The following is a 17,634-nucleotide window of genomic DNA, read 5'->3' on the forward strand; positions in this document are numbered from 1 at the left end:
TTCGGATGGCGATTTATTCACAGTGGAGAGTTTAGTGACCCTATGAACCCAGGAATGAGTTGCTCACCTGGCCTGTCACATGACTGGCTGAATCAGGCTTTTGAAAGCCTATAGACTGATTTTTATGTGAAGGACGTTTTTGGACTTTTCACGCAATCCCGAGAGCCTCTCTTCCGTTCTATAACACAAGAAACATATGCTTACATATTGTTTAATACTGTACTGTCTGTAACATGAATGTGTCGCGGAAAAAAGGAGAATTCAAAATAATTCAAAATAGTCTCCCATATCCAGATCTAAACATACATCTGTATCAAACAACATAACAGTGTAATTTTAATTACTTCTCCTGTCGTTAATGCAGAACTGCTGCAAACATATCCACATCGCTATGATCAGATGCTTTCTTAACTGCTGCTTTCTCACTGCTGTCATATTTGTTGTGTGTTTATTTTTGCAAGGAATGTGCAAGCGCTAATCGCGGCAGCGGCACTTCCGGTGGCATGTTTGTGCTGGCAGCTGCCTTTGTACTAGTCTCAGCCTCAGACTTCATGCCCATGGACTGTTGGCTAAACGTCTGATGGATATGGGACACAAAAGTGAAAATACTTCAGGAGTATTAAAGTCATCATCAGACTGGTTGAATTATACAGGATTTCTGGGAGACGTGTGTGACGCGTTCTTTAACGGTCTGTCTGGAAACAAAGATTCCATGGCGCCAAACCCCCTCACGGATGAAGAAAGCCGTAGTGTTTACAACTGTGACGACGAGCGCTTATTAGGATCATCTAAACACTAAAGTTTCAAAAGACTGCTAAATATTTAAAGTTCACGGCATAGAATCTTTCAAATACATCCGAGTGTTTTACATACCGGTCTGTTATTGTGGCGACATTTCCACGCCCCGGAACGTGACGCTGATCAAAACGAAATGTGATTGTTTGTTTGACATGTCGGTTAAACCATGGATTCCAGACCTTCAACCGTCAGTCTGAAGGTCTGGTTACGGGAGACTACCTTTGTACTAGATAAAAACAAAAAGAACTTTGCCACGAGTATATCGGGGCACTGAATTTAACTAAGTTGCTGGTTGCAGTTCACTTAACGGCCACCAGTGGAAGTTTTTCAGAATTTCTACTGTACATACAGCCCCTTGACTGTTAAAAACCCATGTCACCATGAAAAGGGCACTAGAGCTTTTACACACTGCAATTTGCAACTAAACATTATGTATTTGATCATGATTACTGTCATAAGGTTAAAGTCAGAATCCGGACTTTATATTCGACATCAAGTACCGACCACAGTAGCAAAACTGTTGCTATACTAACTGTGGTTTGTTGCATTTTATTATTTGCATTGAGCAGGGACCCATTTTTTGGCCATGAAATGATCTCTGGGATGTTTCTGAATTGGTTTTCTCCATCAAAATCCTCTGAGAGCTTTTTAGGCAGCACCTTGACCCATTCTCTTGTGAAGTATGCGTAGAATACTCAGAGTAGCATTGAACATACGGTCATGCTGGAAGATCATTTTATAGAATGCATCTATGGGTAGTTGCCCTGTAGGGTCAGCATGCTTCATGGCAGTCAGTGGCATGTACAAACGATTGGTCTGATGACGAAATGGAGGGTTCTTGGACCCAATCAGCTGGAGAGTTTGCTTTAAGAAATAAGAGACATTTTTCTGTTACGGAGTTGAACAGGGAGCCTTAATGAAACGAAAGAACAGCCCATCCACACACTCACCTCTGCCACGTCCTCAGGTGTCTGCCCGATGGAGTTAAAAATTTTACGTGAATATGGCAGGTAGATCTGACGGAAGATGCGAGCCGTTTCCTCATCAGTCTCTGACAGATCCATCTTCTCTGCCTCTTCATACACTTTCTTCTCAAACTCAGTTACAACTGGGCCTGGCTCCACTAACGTCATCCTGTGGGATTTATATAAAATCAATACTTACAATGCATGAATGTTTATGCATCATTAACATACTGCACATAGTTAATAGTTAAAAAAAGACAAAGGTATAAGACACTTTGTGGTTGTTGCAGGTTAATAGTTGCCGCATATTTACCCTTGTGAAAAAGAAATACACTATAGCATACTTTTAAAAACAGTCTTATATTCTTTTAAAGAATATACATAAATGTGAACTGAATGTAATTCAGTAATCTGAGGACACTTAAATGCATGATATTGCAATTTTTATACAATTAAAAATATAAACTTTACATGTAATCTCAAATAATACTCTAGTTAAATGTCTAATCAGTACTTTACATGTGCAAAGTAATACTTTTAGTTTGACATTATAACAAAGTGCAAATTGTAAGTGTACTAAAGTGTGTGAAGAAACATAGTCATGAAAGTGTATTCTTAAGTACACTTAAGTGGCCTTTTATTTTATACATATTATTTTACCTGCAAGTACAGTTAAAAAAATACACTTCAGATTTTAGACTAGAATGGAACATCCACTAGAAATCACTTTAGGACCAGCTGATTAAAAGTGAATTTGACCTCTGAGCATATTTAGTTAACCTAGCCCTTTTTATCAGTTTACTAGAGAATTAGTTTTATTGTGTACTCACTTGACATTAAACTTCATAGCTTGCACAGCAAGACTCTCACAAAACCCCTCTACAGCAAACTTAGAGGCAGCATATACATCATTAAAAAGTAGTCCTGAGAAAGAAAAACAAGAGAGTACTCTAAAAATATATTTTTTGAACAGTAGTTTTATGATTCTTTAAGTTGAATGTGTACAGCTTATAATAAATGAGCATTGTGGTACCACCCTGGATGCCCATGACGCTGCTCATCACTACGATGTGTCCACTCTGACGCTGCTTCATGTCAGGCAGCAGTTCCTTCACCAGTCTCACCAGGCCAAAGAAGTTAGTGTTGAAGAGTTCCTGCATATCACTTACACTCTGACACTCCAAAGGACCAATCATACCCACACCGGCATTATTCACTACAAAACAGTGTGGGAGAGTCTAAATCAGGAGTCCCAAAATTGGTCCTGGAGGGCTGCTGTCCTGCAGAGTTTAGCACCAACTTGCCTCAGCACACCTGCCAGAAAGTTACTAGTTATGCGAAGTAAGAGCTTGATTAGATGGTTCAGGTGTGTTTAATAGGGGTTAGAGTTCAACTCTGCAGGACAGCGGCCCTCCAGGGCACCCCTGGTCTAAATCAAACAGGATGTGGGAGAACATTCTATAGCATTTTGGAGAGTATAGTATAAAGGGACAGTTCAGTTTAAAAACTAAATTCTGTCATCAACCTATATGATTTTCTTTTTTTCTGTGGAAAATAAGAGATATTTTGAAAAATTTATGTTTTTTTGTCTATTCGGTGGATGTTAATGGAAATCAAAACTGTATAGTTACCAACATTCTTCAAAATATATTTTGAGTTTTGCAAATGAAAAGGAAATCATACAGATTTGTAACAACATGAGGAAGAGTAAACAATATCAGAATTTTCCATTTTGGATGAACTATCCCTTTAAAACATAGGTTGAGTATCCTGCCACCATTAGCAGTGAGAAGGTTACACATGTGAAAATAGACCGATATTGTAATTTTATTTTTATTTTAGAAACATTAAAGTCAGTGGCAAATCTACTACCAAAAAACAGTTAATTAACGTATTGCTGATACAAGTGATGCAAATTTGAGCATCAAGTTTATTTGATGAACTCTGTGTGGTAACACAAATGTGGAAAAAAGAACGTAAAAAATAAGCAGATAACTGTTTGTGTTGAAAAGCTTTTAGTCAAGTCAAAAGACACAACTTTTGGTCGTGTCGCTATGAAGCTGCAATGCTCAGCAACTAAGATGAGCGAATGAAGGAAATATGTGTTGGAAAGGAAACTCTCGGTGTCACCTAACACATCCACTCGTCGATCTGACAAGCTGTTGACACACTCTCTGATGGAGTCCTCACAGGTGGCATCCAGCTGTCGGATCTCCAGGGATCTGTTGAGGCTTTCTCCAGCTGCTCTCTCCAGAGCTTCTCTCCTATCCAGGTCCCTCATTGTGGCCACAACTAACTCAAGCACAATCAACAGTTAGACTTAAAATAACACTAAAAACATTATACTACACTTACCTGATTATAAGCTAATGTACATTCTGTAAGACCTTAGAATATTGTAGCATCTCTAATGGATAACTACACAGAAACAAATATGTAATACAGCATTAACATTCTAGAAGCTACTATTAACTATAACAACAAAATGTTGATTTAAGAATAATTAACAGCACTCAGTTGAATGCATTAGTTCACTGTTAATTAATCTGTAACTACAATTTTTTTCATACATCCCAAAGACCTACTAAGAAATTACATACAGTTTTATAATTAATTAAAATAATGTAGAATGCATAATTTGAAAAAATCACATTAATTACACTAGTGAAAATATGACTCCCTTGTGATGACTGAAATCACTGTAAGCTTTTGAGGTTTTTTTGTAAGATTTTGGCTAGTTTATCCTTCGGATTTGTTAACACCTGAATCATTACTAGTGGGTTACCATCATTCTTACAATAGGTATTAATGAAAAGCCAATCTCATTTCTTCTAACCATTCATTAAGATTAGGCAAGGCAAGGCAAGTTAATTTATATAGCACATTTAATACACATGGTAATTAAAAAATTAGGAGAGATATCTAAAGCAAAAAAGATATACATAGAAACCATAACTTTCAGTGAGGTATATTAAATAAATAATTTTTCTAAAGTATTTGGTGTATGGCTGATAAAATGTTCCAGTAGTCTCCATGATATAGTCTTAATTTCAGAAGGATTCCAGAAAATTGTAAGGTGCAAAAAAACTGCAATTAAATATACATTTCTTTAAAACTGTCCGTAGTCAGTTCTGTAAGAATACTGATAAAATTTACTAATTATTAACCTATTATTATCTATAGATTCTGTAAGTGGTTAAATGTTAAAGTAGATGACAAAATCTAAATTAAAATCAAAATAATCTGTCATGTGTTCTAATTACTGATTAGTTTCACATTAATTATGGAACTGTATGTAGCCTCTGGGAGGCATGAAAAAAAAATTGGTTACTGGTTTGCTAATGGAAAACTACCACATATTACTAATGCATGAATCCCAGTCTCATGTTAATTAATAATAGTTACTGCAATGTTAATATTGCATTACTAGTCCTTTTCATTATGCATTAGTTACTGTGTTAGTTATTCATTTTTGAAGGAACCTTATATATATATATATATATATATATATATATATATATATATATATATATATATATATATATATATATATATATATATATATGTGTGTGTGTGTATATATAAGATTTTAAGAGGCCGTATCTTCTTACCCTTGAAGCGCTTTAATTCATCTTTTGCGAGACGGACAGCCACCGCCAAACCAATTCCAGAGGAGCATCCTGTCACCAAAACTTTTCGCGTCCCCATAACTTTCATTCAATGATAATTTTTCATCTGAAACTACAATAAAATCATTAAACCTTAGTGACACTATAGCCTATTTACCAAAGTTTATGGCCAGTTTTCTGTTCAGAATCTCAACCATGTTATGACCATCTTCTTTTGTTAACATTTTATATGCCAACCTCAGTTTTACACTTATAGAAATATATTAAAACACATAGCCTATGTAAATATGATTAATAATAGCAACAATGCCAAGTAGGCTACATTTTGCAAGCTCTTTAACATGCAAAAGTCAGTAACTACACCGTAAGAAGATCGTTTAATTCAAAGTTTAACAGGTGAACATTTAAGGTGAACATTTAACGGGACAAATAAATGTAGAGAGAACGCTGAAAGGTTTCTGGACTACGGATTAAATCTTAATCAGATTTTCTCAGCACGGGAGCGCGCCTCGTGCACTCTTAACTGGTCAGTTGCAATGCGCTAAATCTGTGTTAAATTTCACATCTAAAACCCGACGACAAGTGTTATGTTACATAAAGGTCTTCACGTTTTAATATTAAGCATTCAAATTGACAGGAACGACAGTTAACTTACTGCGTGAAAAACAAATCATGAGATACAAAAGCATATAATTTTTAGCATAAGACTAAACCTCTTTCAAGCGTTCTGGGACATGCTCTTACTAAAATCAACTAAACTGTCCGTTCTGCAGCGTGTACAGACCTGTGTTCTGTTGACAGACCTCGATCTTATCATCCATAAACTCCTTTCAGCCGGAGAGCGTGAGTTCTGCACGAGAGCGACACTGTGAAAACAAATCATGTTGCGTTTGCGTTCAGAGAACCCTGGGATTTGAAGTCATTGACTGTATAATAATAATAATAATAATAATAATAATAATAACAATTGTTATTATTATTAGACCTATATAATTACACAAATATATAATAATATATATTAAAAAATTTATGTCCTACATTGATTATTTATAAATAGGTTTAATATTTTTTTTATAAACTTTTAGACTGTGTCTTAATAACTAGTTTGACCAACAAGCAGTTAACCAAGTGGTAATCAGTCTTACTTTTCAGATTCAAATTAGACCAATATATACCATTGTATGTAACTGAATTAAAAAAAAAATGTATGACCATCTTTGAAGAAAAAAATTGGATGACTAACTTTTAAGACTAGTCTAAGTAGTTTATGCACCTGATGCCCATACAGAATCAAAATGACGCAATGACGTTATACTGAAACACGCAATTGATTAAAGAATTACTGAACAAATCTGATTGATTCTTTTTAGTGAACCGATTCAGGAGATTCGAATAACTCAATGAATCCAAATCCTCAATACAAATTTGCATGAACGATATTGTGGCGACCTCTAGTGGTCATGCTATGTTATTTGTGATCAAACTGAAAGTAATATCACACTGATATACTGAAAGCGCTAAAGGAAACGGTGCGACAGTATACGAGGTTTAGCATTGTCGTTACAGATACTAAAACAACACCGAACGACAGAGAGATGAGCCGAATGCAGGAAGAAGTAGAGGTATAGTATTTGTTATTCGAATAAACATACAGTTAAATGGCACATGATATTTTATTGGAGACATTATGGCAGGCACGCTATTAAAGGAAGTATACTATAGCAACTTCCTCAACAGTCACAGTGTATTTTGTTCGTAGTTAAAAACGGATTTATATTTTCCTGCATTAAAGGAATCAACTTCGTACTAATTTTAAGGGCCACACACGAGTCTTACACAGTTTTATACTACGTGATTGTTCTTTCAAATAAAGATAAATAACAGTAAATACGTCTTGTGCTCTCTGTTGACTTAGTTGGAAAAAAGTGTCAGGCGACTGAGAGAGAGGTTTCATGGACTTGTTGAAATTGACAAGGCTGTAGTGCTCATGAGACGCTATGGAAACAATCATCGTATGGTTGCAATGTGTATCGCCCTGATGGAAGACAATGAGAGGGGTAAAGTGCAAACCTTTTCTCCTATGATTTCTCATGAGTGTATTATTTGCCGTTACTCACTCTACTATTCATGCAATTTCTCTTTATTAATTTTTTTATATGTGCTTTTTGTGTGTTTGTATCGACTGCACATCTTATTCATGTGTTTTTTCATATCTAGAGCTGGACGAGGAAGACATGTCAGCTTTGAATAATGACCCTGTAGCTAAGGTATGGTGTAGGTGACTTCAGTCAGTTTGTTTGCATTTATGGAAAGAGCTTGTAGGTTTAATTTGTAGCAAAAAATCATTTGTACACATATGGCACATTTACTATATATATATATATATATATGGATGACATTGCACTTGATTAAAAAAAATAACAGGGATTTAGCATTTGAAGAAAGGCATTTGTTATCAAATGCAATAATATGAAGTGTGCATATACTTCAGTGCCCATTACTGGAGTCACTGTATAACTGTACATTTTCTGCACTCATATAGAATGTGGTTATGAAACTCAAAGCTGATGAAAAACAACAGGTAACATCCCAACCATCCGCTAACAACCTGTAAACATGATTTATGTTACATGATTTCTGAAAGTACCAGATACTGCTGTTTATTTCACAGTTTTTAGTTGTATAATGGTGATAGTCATCAAAAATTTATAGGAAGAAAAACCTGCCCAGCCACCTGGATCCAGTGGTGCCAGTCAACCAGCACACGTAAGGAGTTTCTCTATATGGGTGTGAGTTTACAGAATAAATAAAACATCATGTTACACTGTAGTTTTATTGAATCACTCCTGTCTCACTTCAGGCACCGGCCAAGAAAAAGCCCAATGATGACACTGATATAGCGGTTAGTTGCTTTACAATGTTTACTTGAGCAATCAATTGTAACAAGGTTAATACAGAAGAACTGTATGTGTACTGTAAGCAGTGTGAACTACAGTAACATGCACAGACCTGCTTGCAGGAGCTCAGGACGCGTCTACGAGTTCTGCCGTTAACAGAGGAGAACAAACGAATGTTTGACCAGGCTCAGGCAAACCAAATCCCTTCTGTCATTCATCAGTTTGCCTGCGAGTCATGTGACAGGGACTGGTGGCGACGTGTGCCTCAGAGGAAAAGGGTATGACGTCTGACCACACCTTACAAGCTCAAATCACTTTCACTCTGTGCTTTCCCTATGTTGAGCATTCATCTGTGTGAGCACTTGGCTTGTTACAGGTGTCACGTTGTCATCGATGCAAAAAGAAGTATGACCCTGTGCCAGCCAACAAAATGTGGGGGTGGGCAGAGTTTACCTGCCCAAACTGCTTACGGAACTTCAGGTAAGACATTCACTTTTTTTGTATGCTGTACTGTATATTGCTGTTCTTCAGTTTTAAATGACAGTCATGGCATTGTTTTTCTTCATTTTTTTTCTGCATGACGAGGAGTATTGTATTAACGTTTTATGTTTCTGTTAGTGGCTTTGGTCGAATGGATGGACGTTCCCCATGTTACGGCTGTCGCTCAGCCATTTACCCCACAAAGATTATACCACCCAAGAAGAGAAGCATGGTGCCTGGGCCTAGAAGAAGAAATCAGCACAGCTGTCTTGCTGAAGACTGTTATAATCGAATGGGTAATTTGATGCTTTTTGACACAATGACCACTAGAGGTCTTGCTCAATCTCAACGTGTCACAGTAGGCTTTAATTATATACACGCTTCCGACCACCAAAATCGATCAATAAAGGTAATGTTAAAATATATTAACTTAGTCTGCAACACTGCAAACCACTGTATTCTTTGTATTGAGCCGTAAGATCGAGATGTGATGTCTAGATCCTCTAATGTGTTTGTTAACACAATTTTCTTTGAAAGCCAACAACATGAAATCTAAATTTGCTCTGCTTCAAATATGCTGCGCTTCTTAAAAGGCATTTGACTTTATTTTCAGCTGATGTCAACTAAGCTGTGCAAGTTATGGTAAATAATAGGCAAGTAATCATTTAGGCACTGTGTCAGCACAGTAACGTAATGGTAGTTAACATTTTCCTATGCAGGGCCATCCCAGGCTCTTTTAGTGCCCTAGGCAAGATTTTAGATTTCATCCCCCCACCCCCCACTTAAAAAAATTCTAAAATGCAGATTTTTCTAAACTTTACTATGATATAAAATAAATACTGATAAGTATTTACATAAGCAGTATAAATTGTGATAAGTTAATGGAGATGTTGAAGCAACTTATGATTGAATCTGTTAAAATAGCCTTTTAAGAACCCAGACATGAGCTACTCCCACAACTATGCCTACAGTGACAAGTACTTATTACAACAAAGAGAAATATGAGCAATATGAAATGCCTAAAATAGTCTTACAGACAACAAAGGCAACAAAATAAAGGCCACATTGTGTAATTTATTTGTACACGTTAGCCAGCTAGATAGCTAGTTAGTCTAATTAGCATACCCATACCTTTCATTTAAATTTTGTGCATACATACATGGGTAGCCAGGCCTTAAAAATTAGTGAGGTCCAGGGGGTTTCTATAATAACCCCCTTATAATAGAATTGTGCTATAATAACCCCTATAAATACAATTATTGTTGCATACTGTTTTATAATGTACTACAATACAGAGATGCAGATAATTGCCACTATTTGCAGTAAGTAGTATAAATAGCAGAAAATCCTGCTATTTTAACATAGTATAAATAATCTATAGATATTTGCACTTAGTGTAAATAGCAAATCACTAACAAATTCTGCTATTTGCACGCTGCCTATTTGGATAACTGCCAGACTAACGCCGGCGATGCAATGTTTCCAGATGTTGCTATAAATATAAACAAAAACCTATAAATAAATAAAATAAACAGAAATTATTTAAAATATTTTGGAAATTATATAAGATAAAGTTATCGTTGACCCTAAACCGCAACTTACAATAGCTGGATCTTGCACACAACTCTGAAGACTTCGGAAGCGTCTCGCAGCGATCATTTTCATACCACGGAAGCTAAACATTCTGAATTATACATGCAGACATTCATATGAGGAGTTTAGCAGCAATTAGTCAATCAGAGAACAAATTTTATTTTCGAACATGAAAAATTTACCGAGGTCCGGACCTCGTTGGAACTCATAGCTGGCTACGGCCATGCATACATACAGTGGAAAATGACATACTTAAAATTAATTATTTCATTTTATGAATGCTAGATTATAGTCCTAGTCATGGTCTTTTTCAGAAGACATTTAGCCTCTTTTTGGTGAATTAAAAGCAAGCAGTATGTAGGCTGATATTAAAACAACATTACGGAAGCTTACATTTATTTTAAAGTAAAATTAAATAAACAGTTAACTCAAGGAAAAACATTCCACGGTGTCAGTGTTGTCAGTTAAGATGTTTTTAAAAGTCTATTTCAAAATACTACATAAACATCACAGGCTGATACATAGTCGTTAACTTGTGATTTTTTTCTCTATATTTATATTTTTCGCTCTTCTTAGCTTCGCTTTTGCATTGTGCCCCTGATAATTTTCTTTTTTTTTTTTTTTACTCATTTTTTAGAAATGATACTTTAAGAGCACATAAATGGCAAAACTATTTTAACTACGTGCGCCATGCATAATTAATGCATTATGATGATGTATTATAATTACGTCATGACGCAGAAAGTGTTTAAATTAGTCCAACATGACATGCTGTCAAAACTTATGATTTTTCGTTGATGTCATTTTATTCTAACATTATTTTAATCAGTTTGATGATCGATCAGTACTAAAATTATGTGAACTGTCAGAAATTATTTTGCCTAATAAATAGGTGTAGGAGCTCACGATGGTCACAAGAGGGCCAAAAAAAATTCCAAAGAATATAACAAATAAAAAAAACTTCCCTGCGGCGCCCCCCAGTCATTTTGCGCCCTAGGCAACTGTCTGTGTCACCTATTCAGGTCCCATTCTGGCATGAATCACCATTATGATGAATATAATCAAGTCCCGTTATCTTTTTTTCCCAGTAAACATTCAGCATCATTGAAAAATACATTGGGGTGTAAAAGCCACTAGTGTAAATGCTTCGGTTTTGAAATTTTCTCATTTAAAACAACAATTTCATTACAAATTATATTAGAGGAATAGTTTACCCAAAAAACTTACTCACCCTCAGGCCATCCAGGATGTATATGAGTTTGTTTATGCATCGGACCATATTTGGAGAAATTTACCATTACATCACTTGCTCTCTAATGGATCCTCTGCAGTGAATGGATGCCTTCAGAGTTTAGAGTCCAAACATCTGATAAACACATTACAATAATCCACAAGTAATCCAAATCTTGACTCTTGAATATGCAAACACCGATGTTCTCAGATTTCTGGAGCCCTCTGTGTGTCTCAGTGCAGAAGCAAAAATGGCCTGTGAATTCTATTTCATGTCGGTTTAACATTTTTAAAGCAGAACTGCATAAACATCTGCATGTTTGTCTCACCTAGAGCCCCATGTTCCTGGTACCGAATGCGTTCACCCACATAGCAGACAGAAGAACAGGAAGCCACGTGTGGTTTACCCCAGCCCCGCTCACATCAGCAGCGGATCCACTGTCAACACCTGTCTGAGTCAGGGCAGTCTGATAGAGAGCATCAACGAGCTCATTCTAGATGACATTGAAGAAGAGTCTGATGAAGATTCTGACAGCAGCACCTGAGGCAGCAGCAAACATAGCTTCAGCTGTTGCTTTGAATGAAACATTATATAATTTTTGATGTAATTTCAAATAATTCACTCAAAGTAACAAATGTATTGAGGCCTAAGCAGCCCTAATGAAATATGCAATGCACTGCAAGCTGTATGAACACAGTGCAACACCCACCAAACACAGAATACAGATACAATTAAGCATCAATTAGTGCACACCCTGAGGTGTGTGTATGAGAGAGTGAGCATTTGAGGTGGTACGAAACTATAATGCTGTCAACAAACCTGGAAAAGCTTAATAGTTGGAATGACTGTCAATCAGGAATTCAGCAGCACTGTGATACGAGGTTTATTACAAAGCTGATGTAGACAGACAAATCCAGTACATTTTTTGCATATATAAATTATATTTCCCCCTCACATGATCACATAATGATTATTTGTGTGTCATGTTATGGTCTTATCAATGGATTCATAAGCCACACACAAATAATCATCTGTAACACTGTACAATAACAGTTCATTTGATGCCTATAGTTATTGATCTTAGTTAAGATTAATCTCACTATTTATACTGGTTTAAATTCAGAAGTTCTATCTGTTAACATTTCTTAATGCACTGTGATCTCAAATATTAAAATTAACATTTTAACATTAGCAAAGGATTGTAAATGATGTAAAAATATACAGTTTCATTGTTAGTGAATGTTAGTTAACTAATGTTAACAAAGAAGACCTTATTGTAAAGTGGTTCCTAGTCTTCAAATAAAAAAACAGACTTGCTGTTATGTCAGCGTTACAAAACAAGCCGTCCATACACATATGGCGAACTCTAATATTTCCCAAATGAAAACTTCAGGGACATGTGCAGAGGAAATTATGCCCAAAGACAAACAATGTGTTAAACCTTCTAATAATGTGTCAAAATAAAAATGATCTGGAATAAACATGGATTTGAGCGCAGATTAATTTGTCTTTGCAATTAAATCAGAATTTTACTTAATACTGTCTTTGCATAATTACACCTGCAAATAATAATCATATCAGATGTCGAGAGAACTTTACGATGTATGATGAACTGAACAATGCATGAAACAAGACACCCTGCTACACCCAACACTTGTAAAACCATTACAAAACCCTAAACAAAAGATACCAGATAGCACCAATACTGAAAAGAAGACAAAGAATAATCCCTTTAACAACTAAACCTTTGTATATAGCCTGAATGAAACACGAACAACTAGGAGATCTACACATGAGCAATAAAGGAAATCACACAATTCTAGGTTTTTGCTTAAGCCAGAGAACACAGTATAGTTATAATTTGTCAAATTAAACTGATATGGCTGAAATTGGACACTCCAACACAGAACTAAAGTTCAAGACTACATTTTTGGGTACACTGTAATCACTTGCAAACCATGCGTTAAAATAAATAATTATTTATTTAAAAAAAAATTCTATCATGATAAATTGGATGTATATGAAGAGAAAAGCAAAATGGATACATTTGCATTTATTGAACTCTTTATATGGGCCGACAACTTCAGTCTATTTACCAAAGTTGCATGTGGTCACCTAAAAAAAAAACATTCCTCTAAGCAATTTTGACATTTAGCCTACTTAAACTGACCGTCAAGGTGTGGTCAGTCTGTGATCAAAGGTTATGTTTGCTTATTTTACATAAATTTAATGTAATTGACAGTCTGACCAAAAAAGAAAAAAAAAATCAAATAGTGTCCCTAGTGAATGAGATAACTTCTCTTACTTAATGTGCTTACATGACTATAGGGTTGGGGCGTGTCTTGTAGGAGGGAACAGAGATCATAACATTGCGTGTATAAATAACAGCAGCTTGCAGGCACACCTGCATTCTTCCTCTCTGCACAGCATCAAGCTAGAAAACATTCTACAACATGTAAGTTCTGAAACTTTTTACCTTTTTTTTCTACAATGCTGTAAAAATTACTTGAAGTTGCTGCTGGGGTTCCCTTAAGGTAAACTCATTCTTTCAAACTGTTTTAAATGTTTTAAAGGATTTGCCTGACAGGAGTGATTGTGCTGCTCTTTGCAGTGACTGTAGATGGAAGAGTTGGGTGAGAATCATTTTTGCTTCCCTTGCAGCAGTAAAATAGCCGCACAACAAAGACTATATATATATATATATATATATATATATATATATATATATATATATATATATATATATATATATATATGTGTGTGTGTCTATATATATATATATATATATATATATATATATATATATATATATATATATATATATATGTCCATTCTTGTTTCATGTCTTGTGTTTGCATCTCTCAGGGTCTCCAGTGAATCAAGTTACTGCACAGAGACAAAGGAATGTTTTCTGTTCGACTTGGTTTGTGCAGGAAAAGATTATGAGGTGAGGCGAGATGTACATAAAGAAACTGAATACATTAAAAGACAAGCTCAAGCACATCAACCTGGAGCCAGACTCACGAAACATTCTAAAGAAAAGAAAATAAAAAGTCTTCTTAACTGCAATCCTCTTCTTATTAACTGAAGAAAAAAATTATAATATTTTGAATTCCCAAAAAGCCTTCTTAAGAATTTTCTTAACTTTTTTCTTAAGATTGTCCTTAAGACAAAACTTTTTGAAACGAATCTTCTTAAAAATCATCTTAAATGAGTTCATAAAGTTTGAATAGCCCTAGTATATATGCCTAATTAATGATTTATTGAACTTATTGGGTTATTTTAAATCAAATCTTATATTTAAACATAACAACAACTCTAGCTACATATAATAGCCTACACAGTAATACTATTTATAGGGAAGTGCACGAGTTTTCTGAAGTGAGAGCGATGATGATGTAAATAATGACAAGTCATGATTACAGATAACGCGACTTTTTGCTTCAAAATTCAATTACAACTCTAGAAAAACGAGTCAGACGGGGAGCTCATTTTTAAGTTTAGCCTATAAATACGACATAATATTGTGCGCGCTTATTCTGATTATTAGGGTAATCTGCAGGAAGCTCAGCCATGTATTCAGTCAGATAAAGACAGTCACTTTCTTCTTAAGAAAAAAAAGATACTTTTAAGAACATATTTGAGCACTTTTGCAAGTATTGAAAGTATTGAAAAGAAATTTCATTGTAATTATAAGTGCTCTTTTCCTACAGGTACGGCACTATGGTGCTGCCAAGTGGGTGACCACAGAAGCTGAATCCTATTTCATGGAAATGGCAACTGCAAGAGCATTCAGGAAACTTTATAAATACATCACTGGAGAAAATGAGGCTGGTGGGTTTGTTTGTGGGTTTTGCCTATACAGTACATTGTGAGGGGCCTCTGGCTTTGAGGCGGGTCTCCATAACCCTAACATCCCAATAAGCGCATGCACTATTATGTCGTATTTATAGGCTAAACTTAAAAACACGCTCCCATTCTGACTCAACAATACACATCACTATTAATTGTTAATTCATATTCATACAAGTACACAACAAATATTCATTGTTATCACAAACAGACATTCAGGTTTTTTTTTTTGTGCCATTTAAGTTATGTTGGACAATGAGTGACCACCCAAACTTCTTTTTTTTAATTCATACATTGATCAGTATGTCAAATATACATGCAATCTGTGTACTTGTGCTGAGTTGATAACTGGTTATTGACAGTACCACGCAGTTTGGAACACATTGTGAGGCAGAATGTTCGCTGCAAGTGGTTGCTAAGTCATCATACCTACATAGTGTTATTATAAATAATATGACAATATCTGTAGTTAGTATTGATTAAACTGGAGGGAAAAATCCTTCATCAGCATAACAGTGGAAGTAAACACTATGTTTCCTGATGATATCTCTCAAAGGTAACATGTTAAGCATGAAAATTCATGGCCCTAGTATTGAGCCTTGTGGTACTCTGTACTGCATTTGTGATCGATATGATTCCGGTTCATTCACTGCTAGAAATTTATGGCGGTCAGATAAGTATGATTTTAACCAAGCCAATACAATTCCACAAATGCCGCTGACAGAGATTGCAACACTAAAAATGTGGCAAGCAGTACAGGTGACAATAAGAGGAGAAGAAGCCATGACTCCCTGTGATTGCTGAATGATTCCGACTTAACACACAGCGAGAGAGAGAAAAGTAACCGTAGGTGTGAATGATGAGCTAACAGGCTAACATAATGCTAATGCACTGCACTAGAGGTGAGAATTAAGTAATATTTTAGCAGTTTAAACATCAGAGAGTGATAGAACGATAGAGATTCAAAAAGAAAAACAAAGTTACACAGAGCTACAATTGCAAAGCACTCAGCAGCACAGCAGATGGGAACCAGAACAACGTGTGACAAACAAATGTTTAGTTTAAAACAAAAAAATTATTAATACATATAATTTAAAGTACAACAAATTGTACTAGTACCATACAAATATCAAGTTTGTGAGAATTTCAATCAAATTATTGTCCTTATTTTCTAGGTGCCAAGATTGACATGACTGCTCCAGTGATTGTTAAAGTCAATGATAGCGCGAGCATGTGGCAGTCATCAGTCTATGTTCTCAGCTTCCTCCTGCCCTCCAACTACCAGGCCAATCCACCCAAACCTACCGAACCATCTGTGAGTCTCATTGATATTCTCTGTGCTTTCTATTGGCCTGAGTTTTTTTCTTTACCTTTGTTAATTAAATTTGTTTGCAGGTATATTTTACAGACACTCCAGATATGAAAGTATATGTCAAAAGCTACGGGGGCTGGATGATGTCAGTTGTGGCCAGATCGCAGGCTCAGAGTCTGAAGACATCGCTGGACAATGTACAGGCTACATATGAGACAGGGTACTACTATAATGTCGGCTATAACAGGTGCGCTTAGCTTGTAGATGATACCTCCTTTCTGCCTATAACATTCTTTAATTTCTGTAATTCTTATGTTTTTTATTGTGTGTTTGTGTGTGTGTGTGTGTGTGTGTGTGTTTCAGCCCAATGAAGATTATGAACAGGCACAATGAGGCATGGTATATTGTCAAGGGTGAGCCTGTGTGTCCTAAGACTGAATAATTTAGCTGAGGTGTCTTTTAAAAGGTAAATGATTCATTTAAATAAGAAAAATAATTCTTATTAATTAGTAATTATAAAGTAATAGTATAACTATGTCCAATGTGTCTAACTAGAAATTTATTTGTAATTTTTCAGATCCACAGAGAACAAAACTGCATTATCCCTGTGCTATAGTAATAGCAGGTTTAATTGCCTTAACATATTTTTTTCTAATGAGTATAGGATATATACATTTTACTGTAGGATATTATACCATAAGCACATTTACTGTAAAATGTTTTGGTTTTGTTAAGTAGACAACGTAAAAAAAAGGGAATGTCACACAAAAAAGTCTTCAATGTATGGTATTTGGTGTATAAGAATTTGTTAAGCAGCTGTGATGAAAATAAAACCAACATTGTAAAATTATTGTGTGTGTGTAAAAACTATATAAAT

At 35.4% G+C, this 17,634-nt stretch overlaps 3 protein-coding genes across 5 annotated transcripts; 2 read left to right on the forward strand and 1 right to left on the reverse strand.

Annotated features, from left to right (window-relative positions):
• On the reverse strand, nucleotides 1-6,265 carry LOC132149452 (retinol dehydrogenase 8-like). 2 transcript variants are annotated; one of them, XM_059558698.1, is made up of 7 exons: nucleotides 6,177-6,265; nucleotides 5,375-5,504; nucleotides 3,894-4,055; nucleotides 2,800-2,979; nucleotides 2,594-2,687; nucleotides 1,749-1,932; nucleotides 1-1,662 (listed from the first exon to the last, which is right to left on the reverse strand). In XM_059558698.1, exons 2-7 carry the CDS (start codon nucleotides 5,478-5,480, stop codon nucleotides 1,447-1,449), a joined length of 942 nt encoding a protein of 313 aa, XP_059414681.1. In that variant the 5' UTR covers nucleotides 5,481-5,504; nucleotides 6,177-6,265; the 3' UTR covers nucleotides 1-1,446. The 2 variants fall into 2 exon arrangements, with proteins under 2 accessions (XP_059414681.1, XP_059414682.1); XM_059558699.1 differs by having other exon boundaries at nucleotides 3,894-4,059.
• Nucleotides 6,266-6,875: 610 nt separating this feature from the next.
• Nucleotides 6,876-12,505, forward strand: LOC132149454 (shiftless antiviral inhibitor of ribosomal frameshifting protein homolog). 2 transcript variants are annotated; one of them, XM_059558702.1, is made up of 10 exons: nucleotides 6,876-7,014; nucleotides 7,308-7,449; nucleotides 7,610-7,659; nucleotides 7,935-7,973; nucleotides 8,105-8,162; nucleotides 8,257-8,294; nucleotides 8,412-8,567; nucleotides 8,666-8,769; nucleotides 8,908-9,065; nucleotides 11,926-12,505. In XM_059558702.1, exons 1-10 carry the CDS (start codon nucleotides 6,988-6,990, stop codon nucleotides 12,135-12,137), a joined length of 984 nt encoding a protein of 327 aa, XP_059414685.1. In that variant the 5' UTR covers nucleotides 6,876-6,987; the 3' UTR covers nucleotides 12,138-12,505. The 2 variants fall into 2 exon arrangements, with proteins under 2 accessions (XP_059414685.1, XP_059414686.1); XM_059558703.1 differs by having other exon boundaries at nucleotides 6,883-7,014; nucleotides 8,105-8,158; nucleotides 8,253-8,294.
• A 1,477-nt stretch (nucleotides 12,506-13,982) lies between these two features.
• On the forward strand, nucleotides 13,983-17,584 carry LOC132149455 (heme-binding protein 2-like). The gene is made up of 8 exons (XM_059558704.1): nucleotides 13,983-14,048; nucleotides 14,167-14,226; nucleotides 14,459-14,540; nucleotides 15,307-15,427; nucleotides 16,621-16,760; nucleotides 16,841-17,004; nucleotides 17,121-17,220; nucleotides 17,333-17,584. Coding segments are annotated over exons 1-7 (648 nt in total). The 5' UTR covers nucleotides 13,983-14,046; the 3' UTR covers nucleotides 17,200-17,220; nucleotides 17,333-17,584.
• The last annotated feature ends 50 nt before the right edge of the window (nucleotides 17,585-17,634 follow it).

The sequence above is a fragment of the Carassius carassius genome, chromosome 9 (assembly GCF_963082965.1).
Source record: "Carassius carassius chromosome 9, fCarCar2.1, whole genome shotgun sequence".
NCBI classification, from domain to species: domain Eukaryota; kingdom Metazoa; phylum Chordata; class Actinopteri; order Cypriniformes; family Cyprinidae; genus Carassius; species Carassius carassius.

What these genes read in the sequence shown, in the direction of transcription:
- LOC132149452 (XM_059558698.1), bottom strand. Translation starts at nt 5,480, where the DNA reads ATGAAAGTTATGGGGACGCGAAAAGTTTTGGTGACAGGATGCTCCTCT. An exon ending in TGAATTAAAGCGCTTCAAGG is followed by an intron (nt 4,056 to 5,374) that starts GTAAGAAGATAC and finishes TGCTTGAGTTAG; the next exon opens with TTGTGGCCACAATGAGGGAC. An exon ending in TCGACGAGTGGATGTGTTAG is followed by an intron (nt 2,980 to 3,893) that starts GTGACACCGAGA and finishes ACTGTTTTGTAG; the next exon opens with TGAATAATGCCGGTGTGGGT.
- LOC132149454 (XM_059558702.1), top strand. Translation starts at nt 6,988, where the DNA reads ATGAGCCGAATGCAGGAAGAAGTAGAG. An exon ending in GATGGAAGACAATGAGAGGG is followed by an intron (nt 7,450 to 7,609) that starts GTAAAGTGCAAA and finishes TTTCATATCTAG; the next exon opens with AGCTGGACGAGGAAGACATG. An exon ending in GTGTGCCTCAGAGGAAAAGG is followed by an intron (nt 8,568 to 8,665) that starts GTATGACGTCTG and finishes GGCTTGTTACAG; the next exon opens with GTGTCACGTTGTCATCGATG.
- LOC132149455 (XM_059558704.1), top strand. An exon ending in GTGCAGGAAAAGATTATGAG is followed by an intron (nt 14,541 to 15,306) that starts GTGAGGCGAGAT and finishes CTTTTCCTACAG; the next exon opens with GTACGGCACTATGGTGCTGC. An exon ending in CCAAACCTACCGAACCATCT is followed by an intron (nt 16,761 to 16,840) that starts GTGAGTCTCATT and finishes ATTTGTTTGCAG; the next exon opens with GTATATTTTACAGACACTCC.